Genomic DNA, 20,088 nt, shown 5'->3' on the forward strand with positions numbered 1-20,088 from the left:
ATAACAAGTATTGGTAAGGATGCGGAGAAACTACATTGCTGCTGAGAATGTAAAATGGTATAGCCACTTTGGAAAACAGCCTGATAGATTATCAAATAGTTAACCATAGAGTTACTATATGACCCAGCATTTCCACTATTAGGTATATACCCAAGACACTTGAAAACATATGTTCGCACAAAAACTTGTACATGAATATTCATAGCAGCATTATTCATAATAGCCAAAGATTGGACATATTCCAGATGCCCATAAATTGATAAATAAATAATTATAATTATTAAAAATAAAATAATTATATATAATGAAATATTAATTCAGGCACATGAAATTGAAATACAAAAACAAGCTAAAATATGAATGAACCTTAAAAAACATTATGCTTGGTAAAAGAAAACAGGCATTAAAAGTCTGTAGCTTATTATATAGAAAGTTTTTCAATGGAATATTATTTTATATATGTAGTAGGTCCAAAACAGATGAATCTACAAAGACAGAAAAACTAGTGGTTGCCAGGGGCTCCGGAAGAGGGAGAAACGGGAAGTGACTGCTAATGATTATGGGGTTTTGTCTGGGGGTGATACAAATGTTAAGGAATTACAGAGTGGTGATGGTTGCACAACCTTTTTGAATATACTTAGAAATCACTTAACTGCACATCGTTAAAGTATGAACTTTGTGGGATGAGAATTCTATTTCAATTAAAAGGAAGGTTCAGTGATTATCCAAGCAAAAATATTGTAATTAAAATTAGTATTTTTCAACCAAGTAGTATAAACATTAGAATTAAACCTAAAAAGTCAACGTGTTTTTGTACCACAAGTAACTTTTACAGTAACTATAAAAGTTACTTGTGACATTTTCCTCCCTGGTCAGACTCATTTTCTATGGCTTCTAAAATGAATGCTAAATATCAAGAACTAGAAGATTTACTATTCCTTTAAATACTCTGGAGTTAAGCAGAGTGCCCAGCATTGTAGCTTAGCCTGCTTATTAAATTTCCTAGTATTTCACATGCATTGTCCAAGAATATTGTATTAGTACGGGTTCTCTAGAGAAACACAGTGAATAAGGAGTGTGTGTGTGTGTGTGTGTGTGTGTCAGAGAGGAGAGGACAGAGAGACTTATTTTAAGGAACTGGCTCACACGATTGTGGAAGATGCAAGTCTAAACTCTGGAGGGTAGCCTGGCAGGATGGAGACCAGAGAAGAGCTGCGTTCTAGTCTGAAAGCAGTCTGCTGGCAAAATTCCCTCTTCTTCCGGGAAGGTAAGTCTTTTCTTTTATGGCCTTCATCTGATCAGATGAGACCCACCCATATTATGGCAGGCAATCTTCTTTACTCTAAGTCTAGTGATTTAAATGTATATCTCATACAAAAAAAAAAAAAAAATCTCCACAGAAAAATCTAGAACAATGTTTGTGCAACTATCTGGGTACAATGGCCTAGCCAAGTTGAGACATAAAATTAACCGTAATGGACATGATACAGTAACAAGAGCACTACACTCTCATTCTAGACATCTGAGTTCCCCTTCAACTATCTTTGTATTTTTCAGCAAGGAACTTCATCTCTCTTAACTCCAATATCTTTATCTGTAAAATATGGGGGATAGTAATGTTTAAAATGAGAGTATAAGGACATGGGGGTACAATCTGACATACTCTGCTTTTTTGCCCCTGTTAAACAACATGTTAATGAGTGCCCTATAGCAAAAATGAAGAAATCATAAGTTTATTATTGATTTAAAATACCCTAAATTTGCTGTGCTCCAAATGACTGTGGGATATGTTGAAAGAAATCTGCTAATATCTCCAGATAGCCTAAGTTTTGAAAAATAGTTTGCATGTACGTCTGTGGGTGTGCATGCATTCATGTATTTTGACCTTAAGTCCATTTTACATAGATAAGGCACAACTGAAAGATCTGAGAAATATATAGATCACTCCATATTATATTGTCAGTGGCATCCCCAACATTTCTGCAATATGGTGATACTGCATCTTTGCAAATCCTTCCCTCTCCACCTACCCCAAAGAGTTAAAAGTATGGCTTCATTTTGCCTCTCTCCTGCATACCATGGGTCCCCAACTGTAGAAACTTCATCTAAATCTCCAAGAGTATTTCCCCTGATCTCCAAGTTCCTAAATTGCATCTCTACCTCATTAAAACTTAATGATTCCATAAACAGTTCATTCTTGCAAGTTCTTGCTATTAAAAATGTAAACAGGTTAATTTATTAAGATTCAGCTCTTTCTAGCTGAAAACCACTCCATGTGAATCACTATGCTAGATAACTTCACATTTGTTAATGGGTATAAGTGCTCATCAGTGTCGTCAAAGCCTTAACACTGTTTTGAAATACATTTCCTTACCCCTACTCAGACTCCTTTTATATTCTCCAGAATGGTTATTCCCCACATTTCCTGTTTCTGTTTATTCTAATAACTCATGTCTACCCACCTATTCTATGCAGATAACTTTAATTCATATTCCGCTGAGAAAACAGACCATCAGGGACTAACTTATTTAACTTCCCATTACAAATCTCTACTGATCTACAGAGACATCCTACAGTATGTATTTTCCTCTTATTTCAGGCAAAAAGATACATACATCCTCTTCTTTAAGGCTAACTCATCACCCTCCATTTCCTGTGGGATTTGCTCCATCACTATTCCCATATTTTTAATATATCTTTCCCATATGCTAATATCTTTAATCGCCTCCCCGTATTTTTAATATATTTAATCTCTTTCTTTTCTCCAGTATCTTCCTCTCAAAGTACAAGCATGCTCAAGCAGGTATCCGTCTTAAAAACAAAACCAAAATAAAATAAAATATGTTTCCTATAAAGGTGCCATTCCAAAGACTTCCACCTGGGGCTAAGACTGCATAACAGGGATAAGACTTACCTTTCTACCTAAAACTACCCTAAAACAGACAAAATGTATAAAACCATGGTTCTTAAAACATTCTACAGGAGTTAATAAAGGACAATAAATCCTGAAAGATGGGAAACAAACAAGGGAAGCCCTACAATTGTCCCAGCCAGTGCTGTGACAGAGTTTCCAGGCTGTGGAGCAAGACAAGGGGACCCAGGAGAGCCAAACAGACTCCCTGAGTTGAGAAGACAGACCTGAGAAGCTAGGCAGACCAAAGTAGCTAGAATTTACTGGGCAGGGTGGCAGAGGGAAGAGAGGTGCACAGAGAAAGAACCTGGGGATCTGCAGAGGGTGTCCCTTTAGTATTCAGTCAATCATTACGAGCATGTGAGGAAACCACCAGAGGCTGAAGGAAGCACCACCAAAAAGAATGAAAGGGAACACAGCCAGTTACTCACACAGAGCCAGGAATAATATCTGTTCTAGCCAGACTGGAAAATTTCATGTTCCCAGGGCATTAGGTTGAGTGCTTATAAGAGTCTTGCCTCAGTAATGGGGGACAATTAGCTCTAGAAGGAGCACTGCTCTGGTTCCTTCTACACATCTTAAAGATCCAAAGAAATCACTATTTCCAAGTAACTTAACTGCATCTGAGAACAAAGATCAATAATATCTGGTGGAATACAAAATTTCTCAGTACCCAAAAGGCAAAATTCATGGTGTCTAGCATCCAGCCAAAAGTTACCAGGCATGCAAAGAGGCAGGAACATGTGCCCGATTATGAAGACAAAAAACGAATCAGAACTGACCCAGTCATGGAGCCAATATCCTGGCCAGGCTGGGCTTACTTCCTTTGCTTCCTTACCTTCTCCCACATCCTAATTTCAGCAGTTACCCAAGTCAGCCTCCTTCCATTCATGAGACCACTTTGTTCCCCATCTGCAAAGAAACTCAACTCCTGGACCTGGCAGGAGTTTCATCCCTACTCAACATTCACTTTATGGTCCACTCGTCTGAAGAGATATTTTCCTTGCTTTTGGACATGGCTGCATCTTTTTAGCTTTTCTGTTTTCACATTTTAGCTCTCGTTGCTATGTGTTTGGAGCACAGGCGACGCTTCAAAATGTTGTCTTACCAGACTGTCTCAACTGAAAGTCCCCACCCATGACTTTCTGAAATGACTCCCTTGCTTTCAATAACACTACTGTCTTGTTTTCCTCTCGCCTCTCTGATTACTGCCTCTTTTCTCTGAATTCCCCTTCTCTGCTTAACCATTAAAAGTATGCACTTTTAAGGGCTCCACACTTGGCCTTTTGCTGTCCTTAATCTAAGCTTTGTAAGTCTGTGATCTCCTGAAATTTTACAAAGTTTCTGAATTTTTTCAGTCAGGAAAAAAAAAATGGTAGCAAATGGTATTAAAAGCACTATTTAATTTTCATGTAGAGAAAAGAATGTTCCTGGGATGTTTATAATAAATATAATTGTTGAGTTATTTAGACTTCCTCTGGGCACTGTGTCAAGCACAGTGTATTATAAGTAGGAAAATATACTCCATTTGATAAGAGGAAATATTCCCTAGAAGTCCATTCAGTTAATAAGAAGTGTAAAAGAGTCCTTATAACTGCTGACACTGGGTAGAACACATAGTAATAAACTGAGCCAATAAACTGAATTGGCTAAATAAAGGGCAAATGATGGGTTTAGTACCTGTCTCCCATTAATTATGAGCACAGATGGGCTTGTGTTCATGTGTGTGTGAGAGTTTTCAATCATCAAATATTTATTTGTGTTAAATGGAAAAAAATAATTTTTTTAAAACGAAAAAAAATAATTTGAGACAGTATCTCGCCCTGTCACCCAGGGTATAGTACAGTGTTGCAATCACGGCTCACTACAGTCTCGACCTCCCAGACTCACACCTCAGTCTCCCGAGCAGCTCGCGCTACATGTAGTGCTCCCACGCCTGGCTACTTTAAAAAAGTTTTTTGTAGCGATGGGGCCTATATTGCCTATATTGTCTAGTCTGGTCTTGAACTCCTGGGTTCAAGCAATTCTCCTGCTTTGGCATCCCAAAGTGCTGGGATTACAGGCATGAGCTACTGCGCCTGGCCCATCCAATATTTAGATAGTACCTTTCGTGAGCTGCTAGACATTGGGGTACCCCTATGAACAAGACACAGCCTCTTGTTCATTAAGTTTACCATTTAATCTTTTTGTTTTCCTCTTATTTATTTTAATTTTTTGGGTCTCTTTCCTAGAGGAAGTTGCTTAAGGGTGGCAGTCTAAGAAGAAATAGGAGCGGAGTGGTGAAACAACGCATGAGAATACCTTAAGTAGCTCTGTTTCCAATATCCTCAAGGAGTTCTCCTTTAAAACTGAAACCTGAAGAGGAATGTAGCTAGGTTATTTTTATTTGTTTGTTTCTGCTAATTGGACAGAGTAACATAAATGAGCCAAAGGGGGAAAAAATTAAGAGAAGTGGGCATATTTCCTAAAATACCTTCCTGTTTTGATCATCCGTTAGAGCTCACTTTAGAATTGGAGGCCAGAGGGCCTTGGGATTAGGGAAACAAAGGTCATACGTAAATAAGTTAGGCCCTTCTTTTATAGATGAGTTGGGTAAGGGACTGGTTGACAAAGAGGACAGAATCTTTGTTCTGTGACACCAGGAAGTATCTATTACATGAGAACTTCCTTCTGGCGCCAGGAGGCATTTAGCTGATGTTCTATAGGGGATGAGCCATGGCTGTGGGTTGCACTTTAAGCAAGGCCTGCTACTGGGAGAGGGAAAAGGGAAAACATGAGCTCCTACGGGAGAGAGAATATGGAAAATAATATAATAACTGACCTTCTACAATGCTTCAGTTTCCACAGAAGCCTGCATGCAGGCAATCTCATTTAACTCTGGCAACTTCCATGGGTTACATACAGAGAAACAAGCTACAAGAGTGTGAGCACGTGGCCCAAGGCCTCTCAGCTGATAAATGCAGAGATCTCCTGATGTCCACAGCAAAAGGGGCTCTTTTCAGTACATGCCACATGACAGGATGATATTTCTCTCCTTGGTTAACTCCACAATTAAACCAAGGTAGGCTTGGGACCAAACATTGGAGACCAGAGCTGTGTGCTACAATTTCAAGGGCTGTTTTGATAACAGAATATTTTCACATTTCCCGGTATTGCCAATAAAATCAAAAGTACTTAAAAGGAGAAAATCTCCTGAGACAGAACTTTCTTAGCTTCTGCCTAAGAGTGAAAGGCTGTTCCAGGGGTTTACAAAAATAAGATTATTTTCAGATCTACGAGCCACACTCTTAACTCAGAGTAGGACTGGGTTAGTATTCAACATTCTTCAGGATTCTCCAACATCATGGAGGGCCACGGATTATGTAAACAGGCCTCCTACAGAAAACTTCACTAGAGCGCCTTTACTTTCTGAAAGCTGGGCTTCTATACTAGGCTAATTGAGTATTCAAAGTCATTTACAGGAAACACACAGCATTCCAGTTGGAACTTGGGGTTCCCAGGACAGTTAAGCCTCAGCAACTGCTCCCTAAAATCTAGAGATATTGTTAAAAAAACAATTCCTGCAGAAGTTGCCTACAGCTTTAGTTGTCAAGACAATCAATGAGGACTTTTTTCTTCTCTCCTGAAAGGCAAAGAAAAATCAGGTCCCTGCTGAGTCTTATCGCTTTCCCTCTCCGCAGCCTAACCCCAGCTCCATTTTTCATTGTTAATTTGTTAAGCTTGGCTTTTCCACCTTCAACCTCCACAAACTATCCAGGCACTGGCTTCTCCATGCTAAGGCCTCACGACGTTCAGAGGGAAGAGTAAAAAATCTTGCCACAATCCTTAGATAAATAAACCAGCAGCAGAGGCCTGGTTATGTTGTGGACGACAAAGGGCTCCACATGTAGGCTTTGACTACTTCCATGAACGCCCAACCTGATGGCTGGTGGGGCCCGGGTAAAGGGAGTTTTCTTCCTTTTCTGGTCTGAAGAGTGGTGGCATCCTGTACAACACCAGGACAGAGGCTGCCCTGAGCCTGGAGCAGAGCCCAAGGCTTTGTGCAGACAAGGGAAGAAGATCCCAGGCCTTGGGTTATCCAGACCTAACCCTGGGCCTTACATGTGACCTGTCCCCACCTGACTGGCTCTCCATGTGACTATCATCCTATGTGGCCAACATGCACCGAGACTAGCATTCCATGTGACTAACATACCACTGAGCAGAAGCATTCATTTTTCCAGCATGTGTGTGTGTCTGGCAGAGTGTGTTATAGATAGGAGGTTGAGTACACGTGGTGATATGCAGGCTAGATAATACAGAGAAGCTTATTTTCACAAGAATGTGCCCTCCCAGTGGGTGGGAGTGGGTCTCACCAACACCTTGCCACAACCAACAGTAGATGCTCAATCTATAGGGGTATAGTTAATCCATGAGATTAATCCCTGAATTGTCCAATAGAAATATAATGGGACCTGCATATCTAATTCTACATTTTTGGTAACCACATTATAATAATTTTAAATGGTGAAATTAATTTTTTTTTTTTTTTGAGACGGAGTCTTGCTCTGTCACCCAGGCTGGAGTGCAGTGGCCGCATCTCAGCTCACTGCAAGCTCTGCCTCCCAGGTTTACGCCATTCTCCTGCCTCAGCCTCCCGAGTAGCTGGGGCTACAGGCGCCCGCCACCTCGCCCGGCTAGTTTTTTGTATTTTTAGTAGAGACGGGGTTTCAACATGTTAGCCAGGATGGTCTCGATCTCCTGACCTTGTGATCCGCCCGTCTCCGCCTCCCAAAGTGCTGGGATTACAGGCTTGAGTCACTGCACCCGGCCTAATTTTTGTAATATATTTCACTTAACCTAATAGATTCAAAATGTTCTCACTGTTTGGCATATAATTCATATTTTAAAATATTAATGAGAGCTTTTATATTCTTTTATTCATATTAAGTTTTCAATACTGGGTATGCATTTTACAGTACAGTCCATGAATAGCCACATTTCAAGTGTTCAATAGCTTAATGTGGCTAATGGCTTCCATATTGGCCAGTGCTGGTCTAGATTATTTGTTTTCCTAGATCAAAAGTATAGGCAATTGCCCAAAGGTGTGGCAATTCCTCCAGGCAACAGGATGCTGTGTGTTGGTCCCACAACTATTTCTTAAGTACCTACTCACCGCATAGTTTTGACCCGGCCTTCACAGAGGACAGAGGAAGCCTTTGCTCTTCCTGAGTCCTAAGTCCACATGACCTGCCCAACTCTAGAGTTTCTCACCCATTACTTAATACGGTGTTGGAGGAAAGAAGTGGCAACAAATGGCCTTTTTTTCTATAGTCTGTAATTATCATCCCACCTCATGGCTTCCTTATTAAAAAATAAACCAAGCCTGCATTGTTCAGTGTTTCAATCTGTTAGGCACTGATCTGTGTTCCGCCTGGGCATGCTCCTTTCACGTATATCACACCACTAGCAGAGTTTCTGGCTTAATCCTTTATGCCAGTAGGGAAAGTAAGACTTGGAGAAGCACTGTAATTTTAGGGTGAGATAATTTGGGGGAAGAAAAGAAAATTTCTAATGAGGTCCCATCCTTTTTCCCCTCAGTGAGGTCCCATATGGAACCTGTGAAAAATGTCATGTGATGAGACTGTGTACTTCAGACCCTAGCAGCTTGCAGTCAAAGCAAATGGAACATCCTGGTTCTATCTGAAACCCAGAATAGGACCTGGAACACAAAACTTGGGTCAGGTTCTTGCCCTGACTTTTACTAGCCATGCAATATTGGGCAAGGCAATTCATAATACTAACTAGCATTTACTGATCTTCTCCCATGTACTAGGCTCTGACCTAGCCAACTGCTCATATACTTTCTCTTCCACTCAAAGAGATAATCCATTTTACAGATTAGAAACCTAGGGCTCAAAAAAATGCAAATTCCAAAAGTCATATATCCAGCAAGCAGGGAAGCCAGAATGAAGAAACATTAAAGGTAATATTAAAGGAATTATTAAATATTTTGTTTTATAATGCAACTTAAGCCCTACTCAACCCCATTGAATATTTTTTAAATGTCACTAAAGAATTTCAAGACCACTGATGTACACATAAACAGTCTATACCTGTTTCAAATCTAAGAGTTTGTAAAGCATAAGCTAATAGGAATTGATTTCAGTGTGCTTTATAATATAAAAATAAAGGCTGTATTATTCATTTGCAGTATGTAACTTATCAAAACCATGAAAAACACTAGGCTTTCAAAAGAGATAGTTACACTTACACTGTTCAGCTCGAGAGGCTGTTGTAATCATCTAAGGAGAAGAAAAAGTAATAGCACTTTGAAAGTGTAAGGAGGTGACCAAATGCCAGATATTACAAACATGTTAAAGCAAACTGAAGTTATATGCTTATAAGAAACGTACATCAGATACTTTTCCTAACCTTCATTACAAGTCTGCAACTTGAAAACAGTTATAAGTGAAAATATAACTTGATTTCACAAAAATGAAAGAAATGGAGGTTAAATGAAAATGAAAGATGAAACAAACAAAATAAAATATCTGACTTTCTTGAAAGGGAACAGAGGGAGGGTGAGGAGATGGAGTAGAAGAGAAAGGGAGGGAAGTAGGGAGGGAGGGGATGAGAGAGAAAGAAGACAGGGAGGGGGAGGCAAGTGCTGTGAAAAATAAGCCCAAACTGGTGGGGTCAGACCGTTTCTTCAAGAAATCAAGAAACTGGCCATGACCTCCTCAGCGTTGAGGCTGGGTATAGTTTTTGTGACTGTTTAGAGAAATCTAGCGCTCTCCTCACCATTAATCTTTTCTAAAGAAAGACTTTGTTCTGCACCTGTATAAACAATTCAGATTTTAAAAACCTATTCGCCTGCCCCTAATGTGTGAGACTATATATTTATACTGATAGCTTCAAGTCATCAATAGTCGTTGCAGAAAGCTAGCCTGGCTCTCCTCGATCCATCTCTTTGCCCCTTCTTGTCCCTCTCCTCTCCTTCACCTGGCAAGGTGATCCTAGGGTCAAGTTCAAGTTCAAACGCTCCAGGAAAGATTTCCACACTCTGTCAAGTATTCCCTGCATTTCCCCACCCCAGAGATAACTTAGGGCAAATGATCTTTTTACTCAATTTGTCCCAGAACCAGCCCATCCCCTGCCTCCAACCAAAAGACAACTTGTACAGGGAGAAAACCTTTGCAAATGCGGGTGAGCGGGAGGGGTTATGTGAAATACTCCCCCCGCCCCAAAACGCCCCCGCTAAGGATAGCATGGCCTGGGAGACTAAGGTGGAATGATGCCTGAGTGATGAAGTCAGCCTCTGACAGCCACCTGTTGCAGCACTTCAGGCATCGAGCTAGACGCATTTGTTCTGCTGTACGAACTGGCGGGAGCCAGGCTGGCCCAGCTATCTCTGCCAGCTCTGTCCTGGACTGACTCCACATCGGTCCCCGTGCACCTTGCTCAGCTTGGGAGCCTGTGGGCTTTCAGGAAAAGAACAAGTGAACACCTAAGCCAGTGTGAAGACTCAATTTCATCATTGTAAAATGGGGTAACCATATGCCAAACTTATACGGGTTTTATTACTCAGTGGGCTGCTCACAAGCCGCGAGTACAGTGACGGGCACCCAGTGGGAACCCAGTCTCTGGCCACTGGGGCTCGTATCCACAGAAGTACTTATACCCTGATCAGGAACTGCGACGACCTTCGAGTTGGGAAATAATGAGAATGCAAAATTGTGTTTTCTTGTGTGCAAGAGCAGGATGTTTTAGTCTTGTTTGGAACGGAACATGATCATTCAGGGTGCTCCTTTCTCATTTTTACTTTGAATGGATGATTGTGCTAACTTAGCATTCTGCTTCCAGGAGCTCGCCCTTCAATACACAATCGATTAAATACAATAGCAGGGATTCCCTACACTATAATACAAAGCGTTAGGGCCGGATCCTCCATCACATGTATTGTAGTATTAAAACAAAATCACATCACGCATGGAACTCTCGAAATAGTGGAAAATACCAGCTACAACATCCAGTGATGTGTGACCCGGAGGCACGGGGTAGACTAGAATACCGACGGGCCAAGATTCTGAAATGCGGATTTTGAATCCTTTTTTCTACTTAGCTTAGTAAGTTTGGGTCTTTTACTTAACGTCTATCTAGGCGGCTCAGCTTCAAGTTCTGCAAATTGGAGATAATATCATTAAGTTACAGATGTTATTTGAAAATGCAACGAACCATTGTAACTATTTTTGTAAATCATGAAGGTATATTATAAGAAAAGGAGGAGGAAAATGAGAGGTGGTAACTTGTGCATTGTTGGATGTTGTTTGCTTGTTCCGCTCTTCCTCTTGTCCAGCAAGGCTTGGGCAGACAATCATACATCATGAATGATTAACTTGAAAACTGAGTTCTACTGGAAAGACTGGCAGGCAAGCAGAGGTCGGGATCCTGTCGTCCCTAAGTGTTTGGTAATCTTTGCCACTGCTAAGATTACCTGGGGGTGGAAGCACGGTCGGTAGGAACAAGATCTGCCCCTTTACTCCCCGAAAGCTCACTTATCCCGCACAGACATGCTGAAGGTCCGTCGGGCTTCGGTGCCTAAATCTCGGCTCTGCAGAGACGTCCCCTTCCCCCGCCTCCACCAACCGCTCCTCTGCACGCAGAAAACCGGTCCCCACCCCTTCCACGCCCCTGCCCCACCTCTTGCCCCCCTTTCCAACCCTCTCTGCTTTGCCCGGGGTGGTTTGTTCCAAGGAGTACAGATAGTCTTGACAAAAGGCGCAGCTCACCGCGGTGCGCGCGGATTTCTGGACTTGGCCGCCAACTTGTGGTCCACGCTCCCCGGGGTCAGCGGAGGGGCGCGCTCGCTCTCACCGCCCACCTCGCTTTCGCACCCCGCGCTTCCTGGCCTGGGTTTTTAGTCTTCCTCAGAGCGCTCCCTGGCCTCCGCCTCCGCCAGGGAGCGGAAGGCGGAGACAGCGAGACTGGCCAGAGGGGAGGAAAGCGGACGCGTGTGGGCGAGGGAGACAACAGGATGTCCACTGGCTCGGTGAGTGATCCGGAGGAGATGGAGCTTCGGGGGCTGCAGCGGGAGTACCCGGTCCCCGCCTCCAAGAGGCCGCCCCTCCGCGGCGTAGAGCGCAGCTACGCCTCGCCCAGTGACAACTCGTCCGCGGAGGAGGAGGACCCCGACGGCGAGGAGGAGCGCTGCGCTCTGGGCGCAGCCGGCAGCGCGGGAGGCTGCAAGAGGAAGCGGCCCCGTGTGGCTGGGGGCGGCGGCGCAGGTGGCAGCGCGGGCAGTGGTGGCAAAAAGCCCCTCCCGGCCAAGGGCTCAGCCGCAGAGTGCAAGCAGTCGCAGCGGAACGCGGCCAACGCCCGCGAGCGCGCCCGGATGCGCGTGCTGAGCAAAGCCTTCTCCAGGCTCAAGACCAGCCTGCCCTGGGTGCCCCCCGACACTAAGCTCTCCAAGCTGGACACGCTCCGGCTGGCTTCCAGTTACATCGCTCACCTGCGGCAGCTGTTGCAGGAGGACCGCTATGAGAACGGCTACGTGCACCCAGTGAACCTGGTAGGGGCGCGGCGCGCAAGGAATCGGGCGAGCAGCCAGGAGATACCCAGGGCAGGGTCAGCCCGTTGGGAAGAATTCGAAAGGGGTGGAGGTTCTGGGACTGGGAACGAGAAGGCCAGTTTAATTTCTCCCAAATCAAGGGAGTGGCCAGCCACTTCTCTGAAGAAGAATCAACCATCCGTGTGTGTTTGCATCGTTCTGAACATTGTACCCCAGTGACAGCCATTGACTAATATCCTACTTCCAGGGTAAATCTTGGTTCCAACTCAGTCTGCCACCTGGTTGCAGACTGACAGCAAATCTCCCTTGCCCAACTTTATCCAGCTAAGAGTCTGGCAGGTTTGAATCCGCAAGCCATTTCTTAAAGGAGGGAAAGCTGAGCTCTATAAAAGAGCATTTGCATTTTTAGAAAAATTGCTTCTGGAAGATAGTAACGTTTCCCCAGATGGGATTTGTCTGGAAAGTCCCTCTCTGATCTGCCAGCTCTCCCGGCTTGGGAAAAATCCTTTCCAAGCCCAGTTCCTACTTGGAGCTTGGAGTGGATGACGGATTGTGTGTGTGTGTGTGTGTGTGTGTGTGTGTGTGTTAGGGGAAGGGAACTAAACGACAGAATCTCAAAGTCATACGAGTTTCAGCAAATTTTCCTGCGGGCAAAGTCCAGGAGGAAGCGTGAACGGACATGGCATGTCTCGGATTATCAACCTCCAGTAAAATGAAAATCTTAGTTCAGAGAAAGGACATGCAAATTCCCAGAATGCTGATAAAATCTTAGCTACTCCAAGTCGGGGATATCTGGGGTTCGCGTGGGAGAGCGGTTTCGGTTTGAGACAATCGTTTCTCTCTAGTATCTGACATTCTTTTTGATTTTACAGACATGGCCATTCGTGGTCTCGGGAAGACCGGACTCTGACACCAAAGAAGTTTCCGCAGCCAACAGACTATGTGGAACCACAGCTTAAATCGTACTGGAATTCACTTGATGGGATTATTCGTTAAATGCGAGTGTTTGGGGGCCACGGAGAGAAGGGAGAGCTCGTGAGATGGGAAGAAGTTTCCGTTGGATTCTCCTTGACCCTTCCCCTTTCCCTGGAACTGTGATCACGACAGGTGGCGGGCATGGCTGTCACTGCTCAGCGCCCACGGCTACAGCTGCGGCGGATCTAGGCGACCACGTTTTGCCTCTCCAGAAAGAGCCTCCTTTCGTGTCCAGAACGCGGACGCAGGTCCACCCTCGGCTCCTAGCTCTGTAGACTAACTCTCGGCTGCTGCCCCAGCCCGCGCCAGACAGCCCAGGGGTCCGTTCTCAGCGGAGCCAGATTCATCGCACACATGCGGGACGATGCCACACAGCTCGGGCCTTTCGCGGTGACACAATGGTTAGGGAACGGTTAGAACGCGCTCTACACCCGCTTTAAAGACAGAAGTCTAGACGTGAGATCCGCGTCGGGACAGAGTTTTAAGTGACAAAGAAGGGCGAGTAGCCTCTCTGGGCTAGGTTCGTATCCCAGCACAGCGCCCTTCTAATGGGCGAGAGGAGGCCCGCTGCTCGCAGGGCTAGGTGGAGACACAATTCCCAGACCACCGCAGGCGGGTTTTGCCGGGCGAGCTCCGGGCCGTTCGGCCTCCCTTCCGGGTGACTTCTTCATTCCCGTGTCCTTCCCAAGCTCCCGGCTTTTTCTAATCAGGCGTCTGTCTACCCTCCCTACTTCTGGGCTGGAGCCTCCCCAAGCGCCACTGCGCCAACCTGGCTGGGATCGCCTTCGGACTTCCCTTTCCGCCCCGCTCCTGCTCCTACCTGCAGCACTCCCAGCTCCGACTCCAGACTCTCTCCATCAGGCCTCCCCACTCCAAGCTCCGGGCGCCCCAACTCCAACACCGCCTCCCGCCGTGCAGGTTCTTCCCCGCGCGGAGGAGCGCGCAGGGTGGGCGGCTAACCATAGCAAGTGATCCTGCGATAGGGAACGCGCCCCTGCCCCGCGGCTGCACTACCACAGGAAATAACATATGTAAATAAATTTATTTTTTTATGAATAATAAAACGCGCTGTGAAACTGTGTGCCCCTTGGAGGTGTCAGGATGTGGTCTTTGTTGCCCTTTACTGAGATGGTTTGGCTGTAGACGTTAATTTTTAAGGTGGTGGTCTCCTCTGGTCAGGGTGGTGAGTCATTGCGGGCGGAATGGTGGCGATCACTTTTGGATCACTCCATTTCCAAACGTCATTCTTTATTAATCTCTGTGATTCTGCTGCTTCTCGCGCCGGGCGTCCTAGAAAGTCCTAAGAGTCTTGAGGCCCCTGCTGTCCTGACAGGCATACACTCCTCAAGCTAACATAGGTGCACGTCTCTCTTTCTCTCTGTCTCTCTCTCTCTCACACACACACACACAACACACACAGCAGCTACTCCAGCTTAAAGCACACGCCAATCCTTAAAATTGCAAGTAGTTCAAAAAAACCCCTAAGGCCCACCCACAGGTCTCCAGTGTAACTGGCAGAATAAAACCCTAATGTGAGAAACCAATTTGTATTTCAACGGTGCTTTTCTTTTTTCAAATGTTTATATAGCTTTTTAAACATACACTCATTCTCCGTGTTATTTTCTTCCATTTGCACTGCAGTTTTTGTAGAAGGTAACAACTTGGAAACCCCATGATACAATTTTTTAAATGGCTGGTTGTTTTAAAAGCAACGTTCTCTTTGTAGAACATTTAGAAAAGTGTGAAGGATAAAACTACACAAACAACTGCTCAACTTGGGGGTCTGTCCATTTTGTGCAATTGAAAGGCAGTTTTCTTGACCCTGAGAGAGAAAAATACAGCTGGATTTTAGTTAGGAGGTAAGGGGTGGGGGTGGGGAGAGTGACTTCCTGTTTTGAGCTAAACCAACCAAAATGCTAAAGAACTGCTTTCTGACAAGATAGTCTTGGGCTTTTACCTGGGAGGGAACCCACCCTGGGGATCCAGTCCTACATCAGCCGGTGTCTGGCATCAGGGGCTTTCTGACAAAAGGGAACCTCAAGTAATCTGTGTCAGGAAACCCTACCATGGTTAAAAGCACTTCAGCGGTGAGTCCTGGGTAGACAGCTTCTTGAGGAAGAGTGTCTGCTGGAGGCCAGATGTCAAGGTCATTTCCAAAATATCCAGCAAATTGGGCTCTTTTCAAGGAAGGGAGGCAGCCCAGTGTATGTTGGTTAAAGAGAATCTGAGCGTCTAAAGAACCCAGCTTGAAATCAAACTCTGCCACGGGGTTAGTGAGCATGTGCAAGTTACATTATGAACACCTCTGAGCCTCAGTTTCCTCTTCTGTAGAATGGGGGTCATCACAGTGCCTATCTGAAATATTACCTTAGGAATAAATACAATAATGTATTCAAACAAATCATTTAATATGCAATGAGCAGTGCACTAAATGCTGGTCACTAAAGGAAATCCAGAGGCAGAGGGAACCACTTCCACAAGGGGGATACTTAAACAGGTGTGACATTCCCAGAGTCCAGTCATTAAGGTTGGGTCTTGTTTTGAGATGTCTAAATTACAACCGTGAAACAAAAATGTCCCACAAGAGTGGACAAACAGAAATACAGAAAACCAGACAGAATAGCTATATTTGTAGTGAATACAAATAAGAACAAGCATTTGAATAAACAAGGAAACATTTGGGCAAAGTTCCACAAGTGAAAGAATAATATTTAAAATATGTGTTTCTATAATTATATTCCTTCTGGCGAACTCAGGAGTAAACTCACAGATTTTCTGTCTCTAACGCCCAATTAAGGTGGTGCTTTGCACTGACTCACATGTACAGGGAGTGCTGCACTGCACTCTGGAAATTCATTTTAATGGCCACTTTATAGTCCTATAATAGATAAAGAAAAAAAAAACTTTCTCAAGAATGTTCTGCTCCACAGTATATGTAAAAAGTCCAATGCCAGGAATTATGTTATTTAAGAAAAGAAGAAGAAAAAGAAAGAGGCCACTTTCTAGTAAGTCCCAATGAGTCCATGTAAATTATGCAAGCTTCTGTGCATGTGTTGCTGTTGGGAGAGGCCTTAAACATCTTAAACCAGTCTTTTCTTTATGTACCATGACCAGAGTGTGTTCTAAGTGAGTTCTAAGACAGGCATCACCAAATCTCTCTCTCTCTCTCATTTTCCTTCAGAGATCTGCGTTTGCGAAATGGGAGTTGGGGCTGGAGAAGTGGGCAGGAAGTGGGGTGGGAGGGGAGCTTAAGAGAAGAAAATGAAGTATGTGCTTAGGGTTACACATACTTGAGAGAAAAGATGAGAGGAAAGAAGTCTAAGAAATACAGTGTACAATGTGCTAAACAACAAACAAAATGAGTAAATTGAATAATACTCTTCAGGGGGCTTTTTGAGGGACCAAAGCATTATTATTAGTGATGCTGACTCAACCGAAGAGAACAAAAATCCCCTTCCACAGACTCTTCCTAAGATGAATATCTGAAAAGAAACGCTTTCAGCACTGTAATTTTGAAACATTCAGGCGTTTCTCTTGGTTGTGGAGTTGAATTGATGCTGTGCATATTCTTTTGCACTGGGCTTCAACTTATAATTTCACTTTAGTCTGGCAGCTCCTTCAACAGATAGCAACAATGACTCTTAAAATTTACAAAAGACTTTTACAGTCACAGATTTTTCCCTGATAATAAATGCCTAGAAGTTAAAAAAAATAAATAAATAAGGAAACATCTCTTGTCTATAAACACACACACACACACACACACACACACACACACACAAATAACTAAATGAACACATTCTATGTTAATAGGAATTTGGTAGATAATTTGGTTGATACTTCTGAAAAATATTAAAAATTAAAACGGTAACTCAGAGTCACATTTGGAAATGAGAAACAAGGTAAATCGATAATTCACTTCTCACCACCAAGCTTCTGACTTGTGGGAAAGTCCACTAGGAGGTACCAGATTGGCTCCCTTCGTAACTGATCACCTGGCCATATCTCCTTTCAGTGTGAACTCTGGATACTCACTTGTGGGCACCCAGGGTGTCTGCATCAGTGCACTCGCCACTCTCCATTCATCCCTTTCACTGTTGTGTTCACTGTTCACGTTTTGTGTTATTTTTCTTCCTTCTCCCACAAGAGTGAAAGTTGATCCAGAGAAATCCTTCAAACCCAGGGATCTAAGAAGGTCCAGAAAGTAGCCACAGTCAGAAATCCACAAGTAGTCATGTAAACTCAGGTAGCATTTAGCAGCCTTCTCTCTTGTTGGTTCTGCTATCACCAAGATAGTTCTGGATCAGCCTTGAGATTCTTTATTGCTTATAGTAAAGGGGATCATGGAGCAAATAAAAGCTGGGGCTTTCATTTGGTGAAAATATGATGTCTCTATGGACTATTAGTAACTTTGAGCAGTGGAACAGGAGGGGAGGAAGAGCAAGAAGCTTTTATCTTTTATTTGTTTGTTGAAAGAGTTTGTATATTACTTTCGGAATTTGTAAAAACTCATTGAAAAAAATATTCACAAATGGCTGGGTCAGATGTAGCAGGTTCCAGTCCCACATTTCCTGGTGCTGCATCATGCACCTTACCTCTTCTGTAAGGCAGGAATCATCCATTCACCTCACACAATACTTGAAGAATGGATGACATGAAATCATCTCATTAAGCACTTGAGAAATGCTCCATAGATGAGAATTTAAAAAAAAAAGCAAGATTTCCTTTCTCTTTTGCTTATAACAGTTTATGTCCTTGATCCTCTGAAAATTTATCCCATCAGTCCCTTTTGCCATTTTATCACCTTGCTCTTTTATGCTACTTTTGTATATTGACCTCTTTGTTGTTACTAAGGAGAAATTTTCATTAAGCTTCTTCCTATAACATTCAGCATCAAAAATTATGCACGAGATTTTAAACTCATTTCAGGGTACAAGATAAACCAATGAATTTGTTTTGATTTTTTATCTTCAATTATTATGGATACATAATAGCTGTATGACTTATGGGCTACATGTGATATTTTGATACAAGCATACAATGTGTAATGATCAAGTCAGGGTGATTAGGGTATTCATCACCTCAAAGTTTTATTGTTTCTTTGTGTTAGGAACATTGCAGTTCCATCGTTTTAGTTATTTTGAAATACACAAAAAATTATTTTTAACTATAGTCACCCTATTGTGCAACTGAACACTAGATCTTACTCCTTATCTAACTGTATTGTTATTTGCATTAACCATGCCCTCTTTACCCTCCCTCCTCACTACCCTTCCCAGCCTCTGGTAACTAATATTCTACTCTCCATATCTGGGAGCTCACATTTTTTAACTCCCACATATTGGTGAGAATACTGGATTCAAAAAAGTGGTATATATACACAATGGAATATTATTCAGCCATAAAAAAGAATGAAATTCTGTCATTTGCAACAACATGGATAGAAATGAAGGAAATTATGTTTAGTGAAATAAGCCACACTGATGGATTTTGATGTTACAGAGTACCACAAATTTGTTTATCTAATTTTCAATTTCATGAAATGTTACAGCCAACATTTCAGAAACTACACTTGTGGAGTTTTGGTGTCATATCAAAGAATGTTCACATTTACTTGCAATATCCATTAAAATATGTTTACATACATACTTATATACATACAACATTTTACATACATATTTAAAATACAATTACATGCCTTACTTATTTCTCCTTATAATTACATGTCTTTGTGAGGCTGGAGTTTCAACCAAAATAACATTACAACCAATTGAAGCAGAAAGCAGATATGAGAATACAGCTGTCTTCTAATAAGTGAGACATTAAAGAGATTTATTTGCAAAAATATCAAATTATGCCACCCTTTCCATCAAAATGTTTTAGAAACATAGTTATTTTTCATTTAAAATGTTATTTACACTCACATGTAATTAACTTATTTTAAAATTAATAAATAAATAAATATTTTTATTTGTTTTGATTTCTTTTTATTTTAATTAGTTTTTTTAAGAGACTGGGTCTCACTGGTTTTGATTTCTGATCCAGTAAATATCAACAGATACAAGCCAGCTACATAAGCAAAAGCTTTTAAGGGTTTTTAATAACTTTCAAAAGTATAAAGAGACCAGAGATGAAAAAAGTTTGAGAACCACTGGCCTAAATAATTCTTAAGTCTCATTTCATTGATAAGAATTAGTAGTGTTTTCTTGATTTTGCAGCAATCTCAGTAGGACAGAAGCCCGTAGATCAAGTGTAGGTTGGATATGGGAGTAAATATTTCATCAGAAAGATTGGCTAGAGAGGTTAGGATAATGACTTAGCTGGGCTAGGCTTTCTCCATAAACACCTCTGTAGTCTAGCCTGGCAAATCAGTAGGGCCAATGCCTGAGCTGGTTTCCTGAAATCTGCACTCAGAAGGCTTTCTTTACCACCTCCTACTCTTTCTTCCTAGTACCCATCTCTCCTCTCTCCTATTTAGGCCCTTGAATTTTGAGTCTTTGTAACCTTAGGGCTGGACCTGGAATTCAGATGAAAGGAAAAGTGATGCCCAAAACCCAGAACTCTAAAATCCCCTTTATTTTGCACATATATTATTATTCTCTGAGATCTATGTTAGAATCATAACATTATATCATCCTAATAAAGAAATTTA

The 20,088-nt window shown here is 42.6% G+C and overlaps 1 protein-coding gene and 1 long non-coding RNA gene across 3 annotated transcripts in view; one reads left to right on the forward strand and one right to left on the reverse strand.

Moving 5' to 3' along the window:
- Positions 1-12,030, reverse strand: part of LOC105553907 — a 219,604-nt gene extending 207,574 nt beyond the window's left edge. Inside the window, exon 1 of one of the 2 annotated variants that reach the window (XR_001008237.1) lies at positions 11,683-11,990. This is a non-coding gene — a long non-coding RNA (uncharacterized LOC105553907). Of the gene's footprint in view, positions 1-11,682 lie in introns of both variants that reach the window. The other variant, XR_001008236.1, reaches the window with a different exon arrangement.
- Positions 11,616-14,535, forward strand: MSC (musculin). Its single transcript, XM_012000088.1, has 2 exons — positions 11,616-12,461; positions 13,334-14,535. Exons 1-2 carry the CDS (start codon positions 11,928-11,930, stop codon positions 13,418-13,420), a joined length of 621 nt encoding a protein of 206 aa, XP_011855478.1. The 5' UTR covers positions 11,616-11,927; the 3' UTR covers positions 13,421-14,535.
- The last annotated feature ends 5,553 nt before the right edge of the window (positions 14,536-20,088 follow it).

Source organism: Mandrillus leucophaeus, unplaced genomic scaffold (assembly GCF_000951045.1).
Source record: "Mandrillus leucophaeus isolate KB7577 unplaced genomic scaffold, Mleu.le_1.0 Scaffold616, whole genome shotgun sequence".
Taxonomy (NCBI): domain Eukaryota; kingdom Metazoa; phylum Chordata; class Mammalia; order Primates; family Cercopithecidae; genus Mandrillus; species Mandrillus leucophaeus.